The sequence below is a fragment of the Varanus komodoensis genome, unplaced genomic scaffold (genome assembly GCF_004798865.1).
Source record: "Varanus komodoensis strain SLA01 unplaced genomic scaffold, ASM479886v1 scaffold21, whole genome shotgun sequence".
In the NCBI taxonomy this organism is placed as follows: domain Eukaryota; kingdom Metazoa; phylum Chordata; class Lepidosauria; order Squamata; family Varanidae; genus Varanus; species Varanus komodoensis.
This window is the reverse complement of record NW_025335589.1, coordinates 13,109,678-13,127,317: the sequence shown is the minus strand read 5'-3', so window position 1 is coordinate 13,127,317 and position 17,640 is coordinate 13,109,678. Positions and strand designations below refer to the sequence as shown.

Below are 17,640 nucleotides of genomic sequence, written 5' to 3'. Positions count from 1 at the left end.
CTTGGTTTTGAGAAGGAAGACAGGATTTGATCCCACAATGCAAAGGCACACATGAGTAATGCTTTTCAGACAGGATTTACCCAAATTTTCCCAGCAATAGGTGCTAGAGGAGCAAGATAAACATATTTCAGATTAATAGAATATGTAACATTTTTATTAGTGTTTAACTTGGTAAGCTGCTTGGAAGGCTGAAGGGCAAACAAAAATAAAACAAGATAAAAACAATAAGAAAAATAAATATGCACGAATATATGACAATAATAAACAATCTGTTGTTTTTAGATCTGTTGGACTACCACTCCCAGAATCCCCCAGCAAGTAAAATTAGCATAGACCCTCACTTCTGAATAGCGTAAGGTTAGTGATTGATAAAGCCGGTAGACCTGTGCGCATGAGGGAGGAGCAATGGTAGGAAGTGGAATTAGCGCTTGCGCAGTGATAGAAACGAAGCCATAGGAAGCTTCTCACACGCGCGGGTTATTCTTTTGAAAGCAACGAGGGCGGAAGTGGCGTCACCGCAGCAGCGCGTGTACGGCTATTGTGGCAACTTAGGCGCGCGTGGTGAGAAGGCAACAGCATGGACCAGTTTTCGGTCTCTTCGATGAGCGACGATTCAGGCCTTGCGGGGTTGAAAGTGATGGAGCAGCTGCAGACGCTGAGCGTTGCCTCTGAGGAAAGCCTCGGCTCGGCCGCGACCTGTGCAGCGGGACCTGTCTGGAAGGAAGGTGAGGGAGCAGCCCTTGACCGTCGCTCCGCGGAAGACCCCCCGTCCTTGCCGGGTCTGCCTGAGGAGGCGCAGCCCGCGGAGGCCGTCCCCAGTGGAGGCGACGTTGAGGAACGGGCTTCGCACCCCCCGGGACCTTGTCTTGGCCTGGTGGAGCCCTCCGGCTTCGTCCCCGTAGAGTCCAGCTCCAGGGACGCGGCGTCCGAAGGAGAGCCGCCTCCGCTCGGAGATACCTCTGTCGAGGGCTGGACGGAGCCGAATTTTAACCCCGGAGCGAGAGGGGAGCCGGACCCTGAAGCTGCTGAGAGTCTGCGCCACTGCCAGGAGGTCCCTCGTGAGGGCGAGGACCAGCCCTGCTCGGGTGGGGAAGTGGAGGAGAAGCCGCCCCCTGGTTCCGACAGTGCTTCCTCCGCTGCCCTACTGAAGTTGAACGGTGGCCCTGAAGGAGGAGGGATCGCTTGCTCCTCAGGTCCAGAGGTGCTAGAGGGTGAGAAGGAGTCGGCAATGGAAGGCAGCAGCGCCTCCTCGGAATCAGAGACGGAAAGGTCGGTGATTGCGTCCCGTTAAATTTGTAACGGCAGAATTTACTTTAGTCTTCACTCCCCCCCCTTTGTATGTGATACCTTGAAGAACTATGCAAACTCTTGATGCATTTTATTAAACCTTTTTATCCCAACTTTCCACCTTAAAACATATATATAAGCTTGTAAACTGTCTTTGCAGCTTTATATTCTTGTGGACGGAGTATGCTAATATGTCCAGATTGCATATGAGCATCAGGACAAGGATGTGGCATCAGGATTTGAAAGTTAGTGCAAGAAAATCAGCCATTTGTGGATGTCAAACTTCCTGGAAAGCAGTGAAGGAAAACGTGTGTTATACTCTGCAGTTTGTTATTCAGATATGCCTGACTTTTTAGGTACAGTAAGACTGAGGACATACCTTTCTTAGTTAAAAGTACTTTCAAGCCCAGTTTGGGGTATTGGTTTTACCCTGTAAAGCCATACTTAGCTTGAGACTAATACTTGATGGCACACCTCTGTTAACTAAAAATTACAAACAAGACTTTTCTTATTTCTCACATTGAAAAGCGTTTCACTTGGTTGCAAGCATGTTTTAGCAGGCTACAAAAGGCAAAGTTTTTGCCATAATAGGGCTCTTGCACACAACACAAATCTTTTTTTCTTTCCCATAATAGATAATGTCTTCCCTGAAATGTCTTTCCTGTTTTGGAAAAATATGGCAGGATATATGTTGAAAAAAAATTTTCACTCTTGTGCAGTGATACGGATACAGACAGTTCTACCTCCTCTTCTTCTTCCGGTCTTCCAATGTTGTCTGAAGATGATCAGCAATATAAGAATGGAAATAACTCTTGCTCTCCTAGAAAAAAAGATGGAATGTCTGAAGTAAGTATATCTGAAAATCTTCTTCATACTGTCATCATAAGCCAGAATTAGTTGTTGCTTTGGGAGAGGCATGATTCAAATTTCTTTTGTGGAGATGATAGGAAATTGTGTTTTGAGGGGTATTGAACAAGATAGGAATGGTAAGAGTGAAGGGGGCTTAAACTCTCCTTGTTTGATTATTATTCTTTTTAGATGTCTACATTGCAACAGTTTCTTCTTCTTGGCAAGCCACACTCAGTTCATACTCAGCATCGAGTGTATCTGGACCCAGTCAGTTTCTTCCAGCCACCCTCCCTGCACTTTGACTTACTAATATTCTGGGCCCCCCAGATTAGGGATGTTGAGGAATTGGTATTGGGGCTGGATGGATTTCCTGGGTTCCAGTTCCAGGACTGGTCTGCTTTGTCATGGCTCTGAGTCTGAGTTCCTTGCAAGTGTGCCCATCATTTGTGGGGTGCTGGCCAGGAACCAAGCTCCATATGCTGCTCAAATAGCACCCTCCTTCCATGCCATGTGCATGCTGCACTTGACACAGAAGAAGGTTGCTTACATGGGGATCTCCAGGGATGGAACCCCATGTGACTGTTGTGCAAACAGCATCTCTCTTCTGCATCACATGCAGCAGCTCTGCTGCACCAAATGCAGAAGGAGGTTGTCCATGCAGAGCTCACCAGAACTGGAGCTTCATATGACTGCTGTGCAAACAGTGTCCTTTTCCTGTGCCATCTGCAGCAGCCTTTATGCTGTTGCACCTGAAGAAGCTTGCCAGTTGCATAACCTTCATTTTGCAATTGTTTGTGGAGTACTTCTTGTCTTGCCTAACTTTCCAAGGCTAGGCCAAGTATGTGAGGAAGTCCAGGAATGCCAAAAGGCCAGATTTTGGTGTGTTTTGTCCCAATCCTACCCTAAGTTAATGGGGCTGTTTGCATGTAATGCTTTGCCATTGTGAGCTAATTGCCCTATGGAGCCTAGAGTATTTAAGCCATCATTTTGAATATACTGGTGGGGGTGGGTGGGCAGCATGCTTGTAGCTTGTTGTCTTGTGCAAGCCATGGGCTGTTTGAGAGGCTACACAACCTTCCAATAAGCTATAATTTGTTTTAAGGTTATTAGAGGATTGTTGAGCCCCTGGTGGGTTTGCTTGACACAGCATAGTGCTTCAAGCAGGGATGCCCATGGGCACCCAATGCACCATGACAGCCTGTGGCTAAATTGAATTCCAGGAGACTGTTGTATTCTGTCAGTAACAAACCATGTCTTCACACATGCATGCTTTGCCCCCTCCTCAGCCTTAGCCTAAAGGGAAACAAGTAGTGACTTGCCTTGAGTGGTTTGTTTACTTCTCTTCAACTGATTGTGCTGCTGATGAGGAGGTAGTCATTCTGTGCATGCACAGTCATTGCTGCTCTTGAGGATTTGGAAGGGAGACTATCAAAAAATCACCTCAATAACTTGTCTTCCCTTGGACACAGTTCATATCCATGTGCAAATTTCATGAACATTGAAAGTTGTTTGCCAGTGAGCATTAAATTGAACTTTGCAGACTGAGCTTATATGTATATCACAGAAATAATTAGAAATGGATTATTCAGGATGGGAAATAGTAGGATTTGTACTTTAGCATAAAAATAAAACTTGAAAAAATTTCAGCAGAATCCATTTCCTGTTGAAGATTTGATAATACTTCTACCTGAATCTGTTGAACTGATGTCCTTTGGGAAAGTTTCCAGCATCATTGAGCACCTAGGTAAGCAATATTTGTGTGTTTACATTATTAAGAGACAGTTAGCTGCTTCATTTTGGGGTTCATGTGGTGTAATATTACTATTCGTGTGGATGTAACAGCTATAGTTCAGTGCAATAAGATTGGCAGAACTTCTGACAAGTAGATTTGTCCTTCTTGATTATACTAGCAGTATTTTTATATTTAACCTAGATGTTTTTCTTTCCACCCTCATCCTGTTCTTTCATGCATGTGCGCGCGCGCACACACACACAGAGTATAGCTATATGTTATGCTAAATAAAACAGAATACTGAGTATGCACATTTATGCATTTATTTAAAGAAAGATACTGCAAACATTTACAGGCATTAATAGTAAAAATGTAACATTTTGTAACTTCAGACATGCCAGCAAGCAAAGGAATGCACTTATGCAGCAGCAGTGTGTAATCAACATATTGGAAGCCCAAACAATGAGAGTTAACATTTACAGAATTGCAAGAAAACCACATACCTCTTTTATAAGAGCATCCCAAGAAAACCTCTTTTATAACCCTAACTAGCTACACATCTGCCCAAATAAATGTATGTTGTGTGTGATATAATGCAAATACAATCCACATATAAATGCAGAAAAATAATTTTATTGATCATACACACACAAACAAATGCTTATACATTTTACCAAGCATTTGTTGTTCCAATCTGGGTATAACCCATCCTAGAAAGGTTGTCTGGGGGTGATTAGTTAGAATTGGAGCAATGGGACAGTGCAGAGTTTAATTGAGAAACTTTGTACCTTAGAAGAGAAGCCAGTATTTGAGAGCAGAAAAAACTTTAACAAAAGGATTGGTTGCTACACTTTGTGTGGTGCAATTACTGATATTTTAGTGTATGTATGGGTTTGTAATTAAGAGCTATTTAACAATACCAGCAGGTTTCCATAGCTAGATGGCAATCCTAAATAATATTCTATTTAATAGTTCTTAAAATAATTTTACTTTGGTGATTTTATGTTTAAATACTTATAGTGGTTGTTGGTTTATTCTATGTAAGTGCAGCTAGATTTGACCAAAACAGATAATGTGACAATGCTAACAGGCATACACTAGGATTACAAGGCTAGCAGCAATATAGTTATTCTGTGTGATCTTGTTGGCAGTTTGCTGTGCCTCTGCTCATTCTGTTGCATTGGAGACTAACCATTAGTGGAATAGGAATCTAGTGCTTCTTAAACCAACCCAGAAAAGGGTGAAAACACTCAGTTCTGGCATGGGATAGGTCAGAAGAATTCCTTTGCTGATCTGCCCCAAACAGTTGTTTCTGCTTGTTTCATGAATTAACTTTCCATTTTGCTGGCAATGTGTTCCACACATATGCAGTGGAACCCATACTTTATACTGGCATTTAAGTATTAACCACTTCCTACAATTGAAATTCTGTCTTATCCTGAATAAAAAAAGATTAGAGGCAAACAAGATTTGTCTTGCCACAGCTGGCTGTCCTATTTTAAGGATGTTACTCAAAAATATCCATTTGTATCCCACAGGGTTAAAATGCACAAAATTATTGGGCTGTTTGGCCTTTGAATTTTTCTTGCTGTGGTAAATATCCTTTATTTTTGCAACCAAAGGGTTTGCTGAATCTGTAAAACTATAACTAGGCTATACCACTTCAAAATGCTGGCAGAAGCTCAAATGATTGAATGCTTCTACAAAAAATTCCTGCACATAGAAAACATAATATCAGAACAAAAGCTTCTGTTTATTCCCCCTGCATCTCCTTTCCTTTGTACAGCAGGAGAGAATATTATATCTCTACATGAGCCTTCACTTGTAGTCCTTTCTGGACCACTGCCCCCCCCCCCCCCCCCAAGAAAAGACAAAGTTTTACAGTGGTGTCAGAAATGACGGAATTTGTTGGGAAGTATGCTATATGTTAGGGGTTTTGAACTTCTTTCTGTTCAAAGGCCAGATTCATTTTTGGGGACAGTGTTGGGGGCTCCACTGTAGTAGGCAGTGTGGAACTGAAGGCAAAAGGTGGTGGAAATGAAAAATGCTAGTATATTATGCTTCTGAGCTTTTCTGTAACTAAGATTTAAAGAGACACTTAAACTTCTTTAGAATGGACCAAAAAAACCAGTACAAATGCTAGAAAGCCACCAAATGGTCAGAAAAAAGGTGGTGCTTGGGGAATCCTAGAGAGGTACAATTTGGTCCTCAGGTCCAATTTTTTCTGCTGCTGTTGTACATAATTCATTCAAAACAAATTATCAAGCTTGTATTGAAGCAACACAGGTGGAATGAACAACTGCAGGAAGTGAAACAGCTTTTTTGTAATTCAGGCAGGAACAGTGCATTTAGCACAGTTTTCAGTAAATTTCTGTATCTTGATTACCATTTTAAGACATCAGAATTTCTTTTTTTGTCTTCCATTCCACATGCTACTGCCTGCCATTTTTTCCTGCTTGTTTCACAAATTGGTAACTTTCCATTTTGCTGGCAATGTGTGCCACATGTATTTAAAAACCCACCACATCAGTTCTACTGAGGCTAATTTGGTTTGAACTGACCTTGAAGATACTCCCCATTGATGAAGTAGGATATATTTTTTCCTCAAAATATTTTCTTGCAGGTATTTTTTAAAATAGATACTTTCTTAATTAATATTTAGTTAGTCTAGTTCTTTCAAGGACAAAAATATGAACCATAGTTGGATCCACCAAACACAAACTACTGCATTAAGTCTGAATATATGTTGATTGCTGTGTGCTCTTGATTAAAAGTAAGACACATGCAAGTCAAATCATGCTGAACATTGTGAATAGTAAAATGAGAGGTACCTTGAAAATGTAATTAGTATAACTATGCATTTAATTGCAGCCATTTTCATTCATATTCTAGCCAATATTCTTATCTTCAATTTAATTAATACAGTACATAGGAAGAAACAAACCTACTCAAAGGTCTGATTTGTATGATCTGACAACCCATTGTGTGTCATCTGAACTCATACAGCTGCCTGCTGGGGGAGCTTTTTTTTTTTTTAGCAACAAGCTACTTTGACAACCCATGGATTGTTCTGCTCTCTAGTGCCATTTGAAAATGGAAGAGCAGCATTACAGGGATCTTCTAGTGAGCCACTCAGCAAGAATGACCCAACCCCCTGCAGTTTTTCATGATTTTTTCCTTTGCTGGTCAATTGAAAAGCATTGCAAAAGAGAAAAGTGCCAAAGTAGGTGTATCAAAAGTGTGGGTGTATGGTGAACAGTATCTCCGATTTGACAGTGTAATTAAGTTGCTTTTAAGTGCTGAACTGATACTTCTCAGTTCTTCCCACAGCAGGGGAGAACTGATAATCTGTTAGGTGCACTGTCGGTTGTTCCACCAATCTATATGTGGCTTTTGCTCAGTATTGGTTCAGTTTTCAGAATGGATAGGCTAGTGGTAGAAAGTATAGTTGCTATAAGAAAGAAGAAAGTAACCTTAAAATGTGATGTTAACATTAGCAAGTATTCAAATGTTTGGAGTAGCTATTTGATAATTTGAACAAGTAAAAGTTGTTCTATAAATTCAAAGCAAAAAGTTGGAGGCCAGTGTTGTGCTGTGGGCCTTTTTAGAAAACTTATTATTGTATTTCTGTAGATTAGACTTTTGGATGAAGTGGGTGTGAGATAAGAGGATGGCAACTACCAGACTCTTGTTGCCCATCTACTTGCTGCCCATCTGCAAGCCTGGCAAACCCTGTTACAGGAGGATTTCTTCATGTTCTCTGCTGTGTCAGGCTGTCTCTGTTTTGGTGTTCTCTAGAGTTTATGAAGAAGTGTATGACTGTGAATTTTTATCTGGAGATTATATACTTAAATAGTCTATACCATATGAAATTACTTTCTTTAAAAAATTTACTCTTTGTTTCACAGTATTCCATGTACAGAGAGATAGAGCAATATGATAGGCATCTGTTTGCTAAAATTGCAATTGGCATAAACAACGTTCTAATTTGTAGCAATAAATAGAGCAGTACTAGAAAATGTGTGTCTGCTAACGATATTGTATAGGATCTGTTTGCATATAACAGCCACCTACCTGAGGGTTTTGTGGGGACAAGCAAAACAGGAAGCTTGCCTCTTCTAGTTTTACCACTTCAAATCATCTTGTCTCTAGGCTGTGAGGAATTATGTATAACCTGGAGGTTAACCCAACAGTGAACCATAGGTAAACCACTGGATTTTTCTTATCCTCTAAACCCTTAGAGGTTGGCATGTGGGAGGCAGTGAGCTCACTTATGCTGGACCAGTGGGTTGTAATTACATGCACATCAGGTAGTCCTCTCTGAACTATTTGATCATAGTACCTGCAAAGGGGTGCTGCTGTCAGCTCTTCCTATGGGGTGATTATGGTTTGCTGTTTTGTCTAAATGGCCATTTCTTGCACTTTCTTTTCTCCCCATATGCCAGCATGTGACATATGCAAGACCTCTTCTCTGCAAGCTGTGCTCTTTCATTGTGCTGTCAGCACATGCAAAGGCAAGCAACAGATTGCATAAGCCTAACAGTATAAGTATTGGAGCCCATCTTCAGGGCCAGAATTGCCCCATTTCTAAAGTGAAAGTTATGTTATATAGTGTGCTTATGGACAAAACCATATCTTCTGTAAGTTCCATTTTTAATTCTGAAATAGAAATGTAATAAATTTAATTGCTTGTTGGCTTGCTTCATTGCTTGAAATCTAAATTCTGGCATTAATTACATGCTTTATCCATCATTGTAGCTACCAATCCTTATTAGAGTTTAAAGCAGTTCTGTTTAATTTGAGGCTAGTGGAACAGACTTGAGTTAAACTGGTGTTCCTTAGCTTTAACAGAAATGATTTTGCAAAAGGTCCTTTAGCTGTAAAATAATTTCTTTTTAGTAATAATTGAATCACAGAAAGGGCTTCCTCCAGTGAATGAAGATACTGTGCTTTTCAAAGAAGATCGTCAGTCAGTAGGAAAGGTGAGCAGATCACAGATTCTTTGCTCTGTTCATGGTGTGTTTTATGTATTTTTAGTCATCTGTTGCTACTGGATTTGAAAAGGATTGGTGGTGAGGGACACAAATATTGCTGAAGAGGTACTAAATATTACTAGAATAAAGGTACTATCCATATATAGCAACAGCAATCTTCGAAAGTTATTTTATATGTTTATCTGATTTGCAAAAATGCCTTGCCATATTTTGGGGCAGAGGCTGCTGCTGTTATAAAAATGTAGCTCAAAAGTTTGTCTGTCTTAGTTTGCGAACCTGATAGCAGGCTCACAGGGCTTCTAGTACTGCATTTTATTGGAAAATAGATGAACTTGAGTTGCCTTATTAAACATTCAGGGTAGGAAAGGTTAGCAAGTTATATGGATAAATATAAACTAAACTGTGAGTGAAACTTGCAAAAGACCACCATCTTTCAGTTAGATAAATAATCCTAGGATAAGCAAGATCCTAAAATGTTAGAAGTTAGCCTACACTTAAGCTGTCCATCCTATCTCTAGCCTTGTTAAATCATTTGTGCTTCATAATTTGTTGTTGCATTAAATAGTATGCTAAATATACACTAACACCCCCTTCCCAGCAGCTTCAGGGAGAACCAAATGATTATTGTGCAGTTTTTTCAGTTTTGACTAACATATGGTGGACGAGTAGACAACCTTTTTTGTTTTCAGGTTTTTAAAGTATTAGCTTCATCATATAGGATCTTGAGAAATCTAAAACTTTAACAGAATGGTATCTTACAAAATTTATTTTTCCCTTATAAAAATAGTTGTTGATATTCATACCTGGTGAACCAGCTGCTTAGAGCTTGTCTTTTGGTAGCTTTTTTTTTTACTTTTAGTGAAGGGGTAGGTGACTGTTTTGGGCACATCGGCACATTTGACCTTTGAAAGCTGTCCCAAGCACCCCCACAAAATGGATATGCTGAAGATTAAAGCATCAGTCTGCTATTCTTCATTTCCTAAGAATGTCTTAGCACCCCATGTGTGACGCATAGGAATTCAGGGGCAAAGAAGATGGGAGCAGCTGGGTCCGCTCACCTTGCTGTGAAGCAATCCCAGCTGCCTGCAAACTTTTTGTTTTTTTTTTTGTTTTTTTACTATTAAGAGTAAGTGGAGTAGGGTAGTTTAGCAGGTGCCAGTGAAGGTTTTCCGTGTATATTTAAGGTTGTGTTTCAGCGTTTGGAGAAAAACTGCTTACAGTATTTTACAATGGATGCTTCAGAGTTCTTGTCTTCCTTTCCAAGAGGGGTTGTGCAATTATGGAATTTGTTTTAACCTATCAGCATTCATTGTTTTGCAGATATTTGAAGTCTTTGGTCCAGTGTCACATCCCTTTTATGTAGTACAGTTTAACAGTCCTGAGCATATTGAATCTAAAGGTATTAAAATACACGATGCAGTCTATTTTGCTCCATCGGTTGAAAGCTTCACGCAGTATATATTTCCAGAAAAACTAAAACAGTAAGTCTAGATTCTATAAAATTTGTTTTGTCTCGAGTGTCTCAACTCTTTCTTAGCAGGATGTCTTTAATGATGAATTCCAACAAGCTTAGAGATACATTTGGTATTAAAGTTACCCATTGGTCTTCATCCATTCCCATATATAAATGAGACTTTATATGTGCTAACACAGGTTTTTCCATTTGAAAACCTAGGTATCCTCTTAGATCCTCATTTTGTCCCTCTCTTCATTTTCCTCTTAGTTTTCATTGCTCTGAAGGCTTTTACTTTTTGATGGTCTAATGCTGCCTCCAGAGGACCCAAAAAGCATTCTTGAACATAATGTAATTTTTTAGAATTGGACTTTCACATGAAAACTTCTCCTTGCACTGCACTTAAATCCTGATTGCTATCTTCTCCTGGAAGGCTATTTAACCAACTCTCTGAAATAAAGATGAAACTTATCTCTCCTCCTGCAAATCTTCAAATGCTTCAGTGATCACCAGGATGCACCTCATGCTGCACACAAATATGTGCGGGAAGATTATGAGGAAAGTGTCCTCACCACTTCTGTGTGTCCCAGTGAAGTTGATAAATGGGCTTTATTGTTGCCATCACCACTGCGGTTCCTTTTCAGACCAATTTATGCTGTCTTTAATTTGCACAGATTTGTACAAATGTCCCTGATGTTGTCTGTACCATTCAGTTGCCTTCTAAAATGTAGGGGAGATCTGTGCATATTTAAAGCTGGGCATTAAAAGGAGAAATTTGTGAAATCCAAAGGCTTGGAGCCATAGCCAGAGGGCACTGATGGAGTGAGGGAGAATGGTGGTGACAGCTAGGAATGAAGGGAAGTGATGATCCCAGCAGTAACTGCTTCTAGAAAGAGCCTCAGTGGGAAAGCAATCATTTCCATTTCTTAACTTTGTTGAGGTTTGGGAAACCATTGTAAGCTGCCAAGAGTCAGTTCAAGGTTTGCTAGTGAGATAATATTGCCATTTGAATATATTTTAATATCCAAGTAAAGTAGAACATTTAAAAATAGATGGTATCTGTTACTGTAACTCCTATTCCTTATTCCTAAGATTCAGGCTGGATAAAGAAATAAGTAATTTGTTTCAGAAATATGTTGTTAAAGCATTTAAATGTCACTCAGGGTCCTGTTCCTCTGGAGTTCAACTGAAAAGTTCTGTCAAGTCTACCTGATCTTTCTGTTTTGATGCTCCACATGCACTTGAAACAGTGTGAAGTCTGTAGAATATAATTCAGATGTAATTATTTTGTCATGCCATATGTTGCACACAAAGCCACGGTCAATATATTTATATAAAACAATCCACATATTCAAAATATTTAACATTTGTTATGTAATTTTTGTAACAGTCCTTTAAGGTGTAGCACTGTTAGCACAGTGTAGAAGATGGGACGTCTTGGGCTAAATGTAATGTCTTGCCTAAGGCTTCATAGTAAATCTGTGATAAAGCTGATTTTAATCATTGACCTCTGGCTTCTTAATAACTGTGGTATGCAATTTAATTTTCTCTCAAATGGATAGTCTTCCTCACAGAACAAGCTTTTGGGAAATTGGCCTTCAAATTTTCAGGCTTTTTCTTCACCCTTAAGAAGGTACTTCAAAAAGAACAATAGAGTTCCTAGGATGATGACACATTCTTGGGTGATTTGATCTTGTGTTAGTCAAGGTGTGTCTAGTATTTGGATTATGGAGTTGATGGAGACTCTGGAGGGTAGAAGTATATCAGATCATATAGTTAATGTCCAGTCCATAGAATTTATTTCCACTTTGTTCTGTCTTCTAGAGAGAGAGGATCTGATGCATCATGGAAAAATGATGAAGAACCACCACCTGAGGCAAGTACCTCTTTTCACTACTGATTTTTCACTTAATATTTATACGTAGTTCTAGTGGAAAGTGTATTTGGAATATATTTAAAGAAATATTGCATTCAGAGAAAACAATTTACCATGTATCTGATGTTGAGTTCAATATTTAGTTTCAGAAAATGAATTTCTTTTAACTTACTAGGTGAAGAATCACTTGAAGTTAGCCTCTTTGCTTTTAGAGATGAAGCTATAGAAATGTCTGCATCTTTGGCTCTTTTCAAAATTAATTTGAGTTATTTATCACCATATATCAGTACTGTTTTGAATCCTGATTTTCAAGGCAAAATTGTGTCATAGTCTGGAAAGTTTTAAAGTACATTCAACTTCAGAAAGAAGTGTCTTGGATCAGCAAGATCCAAGCAAGTGTTGAGAGATTGTCCTGAACTGTGTGTGCGTGACATGGAGCGCTGAAGAGAAAGAGGCATGCCTGACAGTCTGTGGGAGGTCTGCCTCTGGAGAAGACTGCCACTTGATTTGAGGGAGGGAGGGATTCCCCAATTCTTTCTCAGATGTCTGTGCTACAGCCCAATCTTCTGTAGAATCACCCAACCTTCCATATCATTTTGGGGAGGAGGCCTCTGAGGAAGTTGAAGGACTGGTGCATTAGCTTCCAGGAACTGCTTTCTGCCAGGGTGCTGTTGGTTGTCACCCAGTATTTCAAAGCACCAGGCATCCTGGTATTACCTGTGATAGTCAGTGAAGTGGAATCACTGGTATTTTTTTGTTCAGTTGCCATTTTTAACAGAAGTTATCTTATCTAGGCTTTAGATTTTAGTGATGATGAAAAAGAGAGAGCAGCCAAACAGAAGAAATCTCAGAATTTAAGAAGAAAGAAGTTCAGATCACAACAGGATAATTCTAGTAAGTAGCTATTATATAAAAATTGAATGTTGGACTTTCAAACAAAGCATAAAAACACAAAAGACCAGTTTAACCTGTGGGTTATTATATCAGTATATTCCCTGTAAACCTAAGCCCTTAATTGGCAAAAGTCTTTCCAACTCTATTGTTTTAATGCAAAATAGAAAGAATGAGCTTGTAGGACATGAGAGAGTAATAATTAATTAAGCAAGTTTGAAGTAAGCAGTAATTGTATTGTGCCAGCCAGTATGATGGTTAGAAGTCCCTACCACTTTGCAAGAAGAGTGACAACAAATCACAGTAATGGAATAGTAGAAAATCTGAAGACATTTGTAGAACTCTTAAAAACTTTTTGAAGGGACTGCTTGAAGACATGGGGTAGGCTTATTTTCCAAATTACTGTTATGCACTTTCCTCTGATCACCAGTGGAGCCTGTGCATGTGAGAGAAAAGTGTATCAGCGTACACTTTGTTTCTTCCACGAATTCACCCTTAGCTTATCTAAAGCTACCAGCAGACCTTAGAACTCCCACTAAATACCAGTCCAGCCCTGCCCTTCATATGGCTTCACATATTTCTTCCTGGCTTTCACTTCAAATGGTCTCTCTCCTAAATATTAGAGGTTCAAACTGTACATTTTAAGGCAAATAGATGGGGGTAGATAAGACTATAATAATACAGCATTTGGTTTGACAAGTGAAAATTGTGGTAAGCTTCAGATGCCTCTTGAAAATATGTTTGCTCACTAGCTTCTGCTGACTTGCAATCAGTTATGACACAGTTCCTTTTCACTGCTTTTGTATTATGTTTTTAAAAGTATATATTTTATACTGTTTTGTTTCATTCTTTGCATTGTTTCATGTGGTATTATGTAAACCACTTGGAAAGCCTGGCATGTCAAAAGACACAGAATCAGCTTGCTTAAGTGGGTCCTTGTGTGCATGCACATACACAAATGCACACACACAGAGACATGGCCCCACCAGTGTAGCAGGGCAAGTGGTGTAGGGCTCCAGCTTAGACCACCAAATCTGTTAGCAGTATGCCCTTGGAAAACACAGTATCAAGTACATCTTCATTGGAGACCTTTGTTCCAATAAGAGCATGAATGATCAAATGCCACTGATTTCCTCTTCCTTTCTTTTTTTAGATGAGAATGGAGTCAATTATCAACCCAGGCAACAATATCCTTTGGATTATTCAAGCCCATATAGGCAAGAACCTCATCCCAGCTTTTCAAGGAGTAGATTTCCTCATCTTCCTGCTTCTCCACATTTTTTTAGACAAGAACCGAAGACTCATCAACGTTATTCCTCTGAATATACAGAACTCAGAAGGCCGCCTGTTTTTTGTCAACAGAGTCAAGAGACTCTGAGGAGACATCACTATTCCTTTCCTCCTCCATCTTTTGAAACTATTAGCAATGAGACACATTTTCCACCTTCACCAGTAACATGGGGTTGGCCTCAAGGGTGTACTCAGAATGTTTATGACCCGTTGTTGTCCCTGTTGTCTCTACCACCACCACCACCACCACCACCTTCGATACCACCTCCATCTGCTCCTCCTCCTCCTTAGTTAGGTGACAATTTAATCATCTTTGAGATCTGGATAAGATCACACTTTTACTGAATTGTTGTATATCTTGCATTTTTATAGTATGTTAGTGACAAGGGGAGAATTCCAGTTGTCTATAAAAATATAAATTTAAATGAGTTTTTTGTATCAAATCAAAGTCTGCATCTCTTTTTTGAGAACTTTAATAGACTGTTTAAATTGAGTAAATAATAATGGATAAATATAATGGAAAGCTTTTAACATGGCTATATTTCTTATAGTTTTGCAATCAAAATTGTTGAAAGCATTAGGTGAACTATAAATTTTTACTATAAATCTCTACATTATTTTTGCAGTGGCAGATCTATACTAATATCTTTTGTTGTGTGATCAAAGAAAGTAATTTTCTTTTGAAGTACCTTTGTGAATAAAGATATTCAGCAAGATTAATTTCAGTATGTTTAAATTCTGAGTGTTCAGTTGCCCTGTGTAAATGAATGCCAGGGCATAAAATAAGAAGGTTTTGAACAAAAGCTAAGCAGTTTTAAACTGATCAAGTTTAGAGGAAATGTATTTAATTCTTCAATTTTAAATTGGCAGACTAAATTGATTTAGCACTCAAATAGTGGAGTATAGTGGCAGAAATGATCTTTTTTTTAATGGTGCTCAGAGGTTTATTTGGCCTTGTTAGCACCTTGTTAGGTAAGGGTGCAATACTGTGGGTTCCAGACGTTGTCTGGGATGTGGTAAGTTCTTCAGAGTCCCAGCACACAATGTCCAGGCCCACCCTGCTCATCTTTCAGCTACCATATGAAAAAAACTGCCAGCTGAGACTGCAAGAATGCTAATGTGCCTTACAGAAGAGATAAAATGAGGTTCAGGGAAGGTGGCCGAGGCTGTGTGTATATGCTGATACTATTGACTCTTCTGCACTTTACTAGGCAGCCGAAAATGGCTGTCCAGATAAAATGAATGAGGCAAGGTGTGATACTGCGACAGCACAGAGTGCCACCACTTGGACGTTGCTCCAGCCTCTGAATGCACATAAGCCTAGAATTCTGTCATATAAATGAAATCTGCTGCTGCCGTTGTTAGTTACGAAGTTGTGTCCGACCCATCGCGACCCCATGGACAACATTCCTCCAGGCCTTCCTGTCCTCCACCATCCCCCAGGGTCCACCTAAGTTCACGCCGACTGCTTCAGTAGGGAGAAGTAAACAGCTTGAATTAACATTTCTGTCCTACCTTATTAATATAGCAGGGTGTAGTTGTGTCCTGTGAGTTCACTTGAAGGAAAATCCTGTACAGTTGATACTACCATGTGATTTCTGGGAGACTTCAAATGCTTTAGTGTGCTATTCATACTAACCAAGTGACATAGTATCTCATCTTGTGGCCTATGTTCGAACAGGTGCTTGGTTTCTATGCATACATCGGGTCCAGGTTTCTCCATCTTCCTTCCAAACTGTGGCTGGTGTCAGCCCCTGTGATTCAGACTCAGTCCCAGCATGTAGGGCTCCTGTCTCCCTCACACTGGCCCATATGCTCCCCTGGGCATGGCCTGAACCGTCTGCTTCTATTTTTTTTCCTGCTCAGCAAAGCAACTGCCTGCTTACTAGAGTGGCACTACAGGATCACTCCCTTCTCTTCACCAACGTGCAAGCACACCCACACTCGCCTTTCCTCCTCCCTTGCTACAGATGCATCCATGCCTGTCCCTGTGCAGGACCTCACACCTGCTACCTGGGTTTGCCTTCCCCTGCAGCTAGGCACACAAAGGGTATCAGTGCAGGCAACTGTGCCAGGGTCAGGTGAGGTGTCCTGGGAAAATTTTCCAGCAACTTGTCAAGACAGTTCTGCCGGGTGTGATGGCAGGACTTGTTGAGAGTTCCTAAGAATGTCAGGAAGAAGAGAGCAGCAAAAGGGAGGATGGGAGACTTGAACTTCTTAGGGTGATTGCTGTGATGGCAATGGCCATGCACAGCCCAGGTGCTCTTCTTATGTAAGTTGCCCATCATATTAAGAGATTGCTGGCTCCCTGAGTAACATAAGCACACAGACATTTCAAAGCACCACTCCACAAGTTCAGCGACCAGGTCAGAGTGCCAAGGATGACTGTCTTTGTGGTTGCTAATGCTGGAGGTAGCACGGTGTGATGCCCCACTGCTGGCAAGATCCCCTTGCTTTGGCTGGGCAACTGCAAGCTGTGCACTGGCAAGGCAGAAACAAAGTGTGAAGCAGCCAATCACTGCACTGCTTCCTCCAACTCAGCAGTTGCTTGGCAGATTTGGAGAGACAGGAGTGCCCATGGGAGCTTCTGCTGCAGCCATGGCTGTTTCTGCCGTAAAACATGGTTCAGATTGTAAAACAAGCAACAGTGCAGCAAAGAAACCTAAGAACAAGCCATTGTCTCCATGTGTTTCCATGGAGACCAAACTTGCCATGCTTAACCATGCTTGACACTATGACAAGCCATGTCCTCATGCTTTCCATCATTGCTTGTCATTAGGTATTAATCTGCCCTCTGTGTGTGGGCCAATTATGCACTGTAGGCAGGGAGCGTTGCACCTTGAGACTCAATTTAAGGCACAGTGGATGATGAGACAAATACCAACATTTGGAGGACTGAGCAGAGGCGAAGCCATGATAAATTAGAAAGCAATTGATCTTTCAGATACATCATGGTTCCCCCTTCCCCCTCCATCCATTCACACACAGAAACAATGGTGATCATGCAGGGTTGCTTGCCATGCAAAAGTGCAGCCAGTTTGTTTAATGCATGGCAGGCATCTGGTCTTGGCTCATCAGATGCAAAAGAATGCAAGGATAAGTTGCCTTCCTTAGGGTTAAAGGCAGAGACAAAAAACTTACAGGAATAAACCAGTGTTTTGGGATCACTGGAACAATTTCTGCTTACCTGGACAGGCTCTCAAATCAAGAGGGACCACCTTTATGAAATTATAGTATTTTAAAGAACTGTTAATAGTATACTTAGTGG

The 17,640-nt window shown here is 40.4% G+C and overlaps 1 protein-coding gene across 2 annotated transcripts; it reads left to right on the top strand.

Annotated features, from left to right (window-relative positions):
- Positions 1-537: 537 nt before the first annotated feature.
- Positions 538-15,092, top strand: NAF1 (nuclear assembly factor 1 ribonucleoprotein). Of its 2 annotated transcripts, none has more exons than XM_044430891.1 (8): positions 538-1,269; positions 2,007-2,133; positions 3,787-3,880; positions 8,768-8,850; positions 10,183-10,343; positions 12,140-12,191; positions 12,986-13,085; positions 14,236-15,092. In XM_044430891.1, the coding sequence occupies exons 1-8, from the start codon at positions 578-580 to the stop codon at positions 14,661-14,663; spliced, it is 1,737 nt and encodes a 578-aa protein (XP_044286826.1). In that variant the 5' UTR covers positions 538-577; the 3' UTR covers positions 14,664-15,092. The 2 variants fall into 2 exon arrangements, with proteins under 2 accessions (XP_044286826.1, XP_044286825.1); XM_044430890.1 differs by having other exon boundaries at positions 3,784-3,880.
- Positions 15,093-17,640: the final 2,548 nt, after the last annotated feature.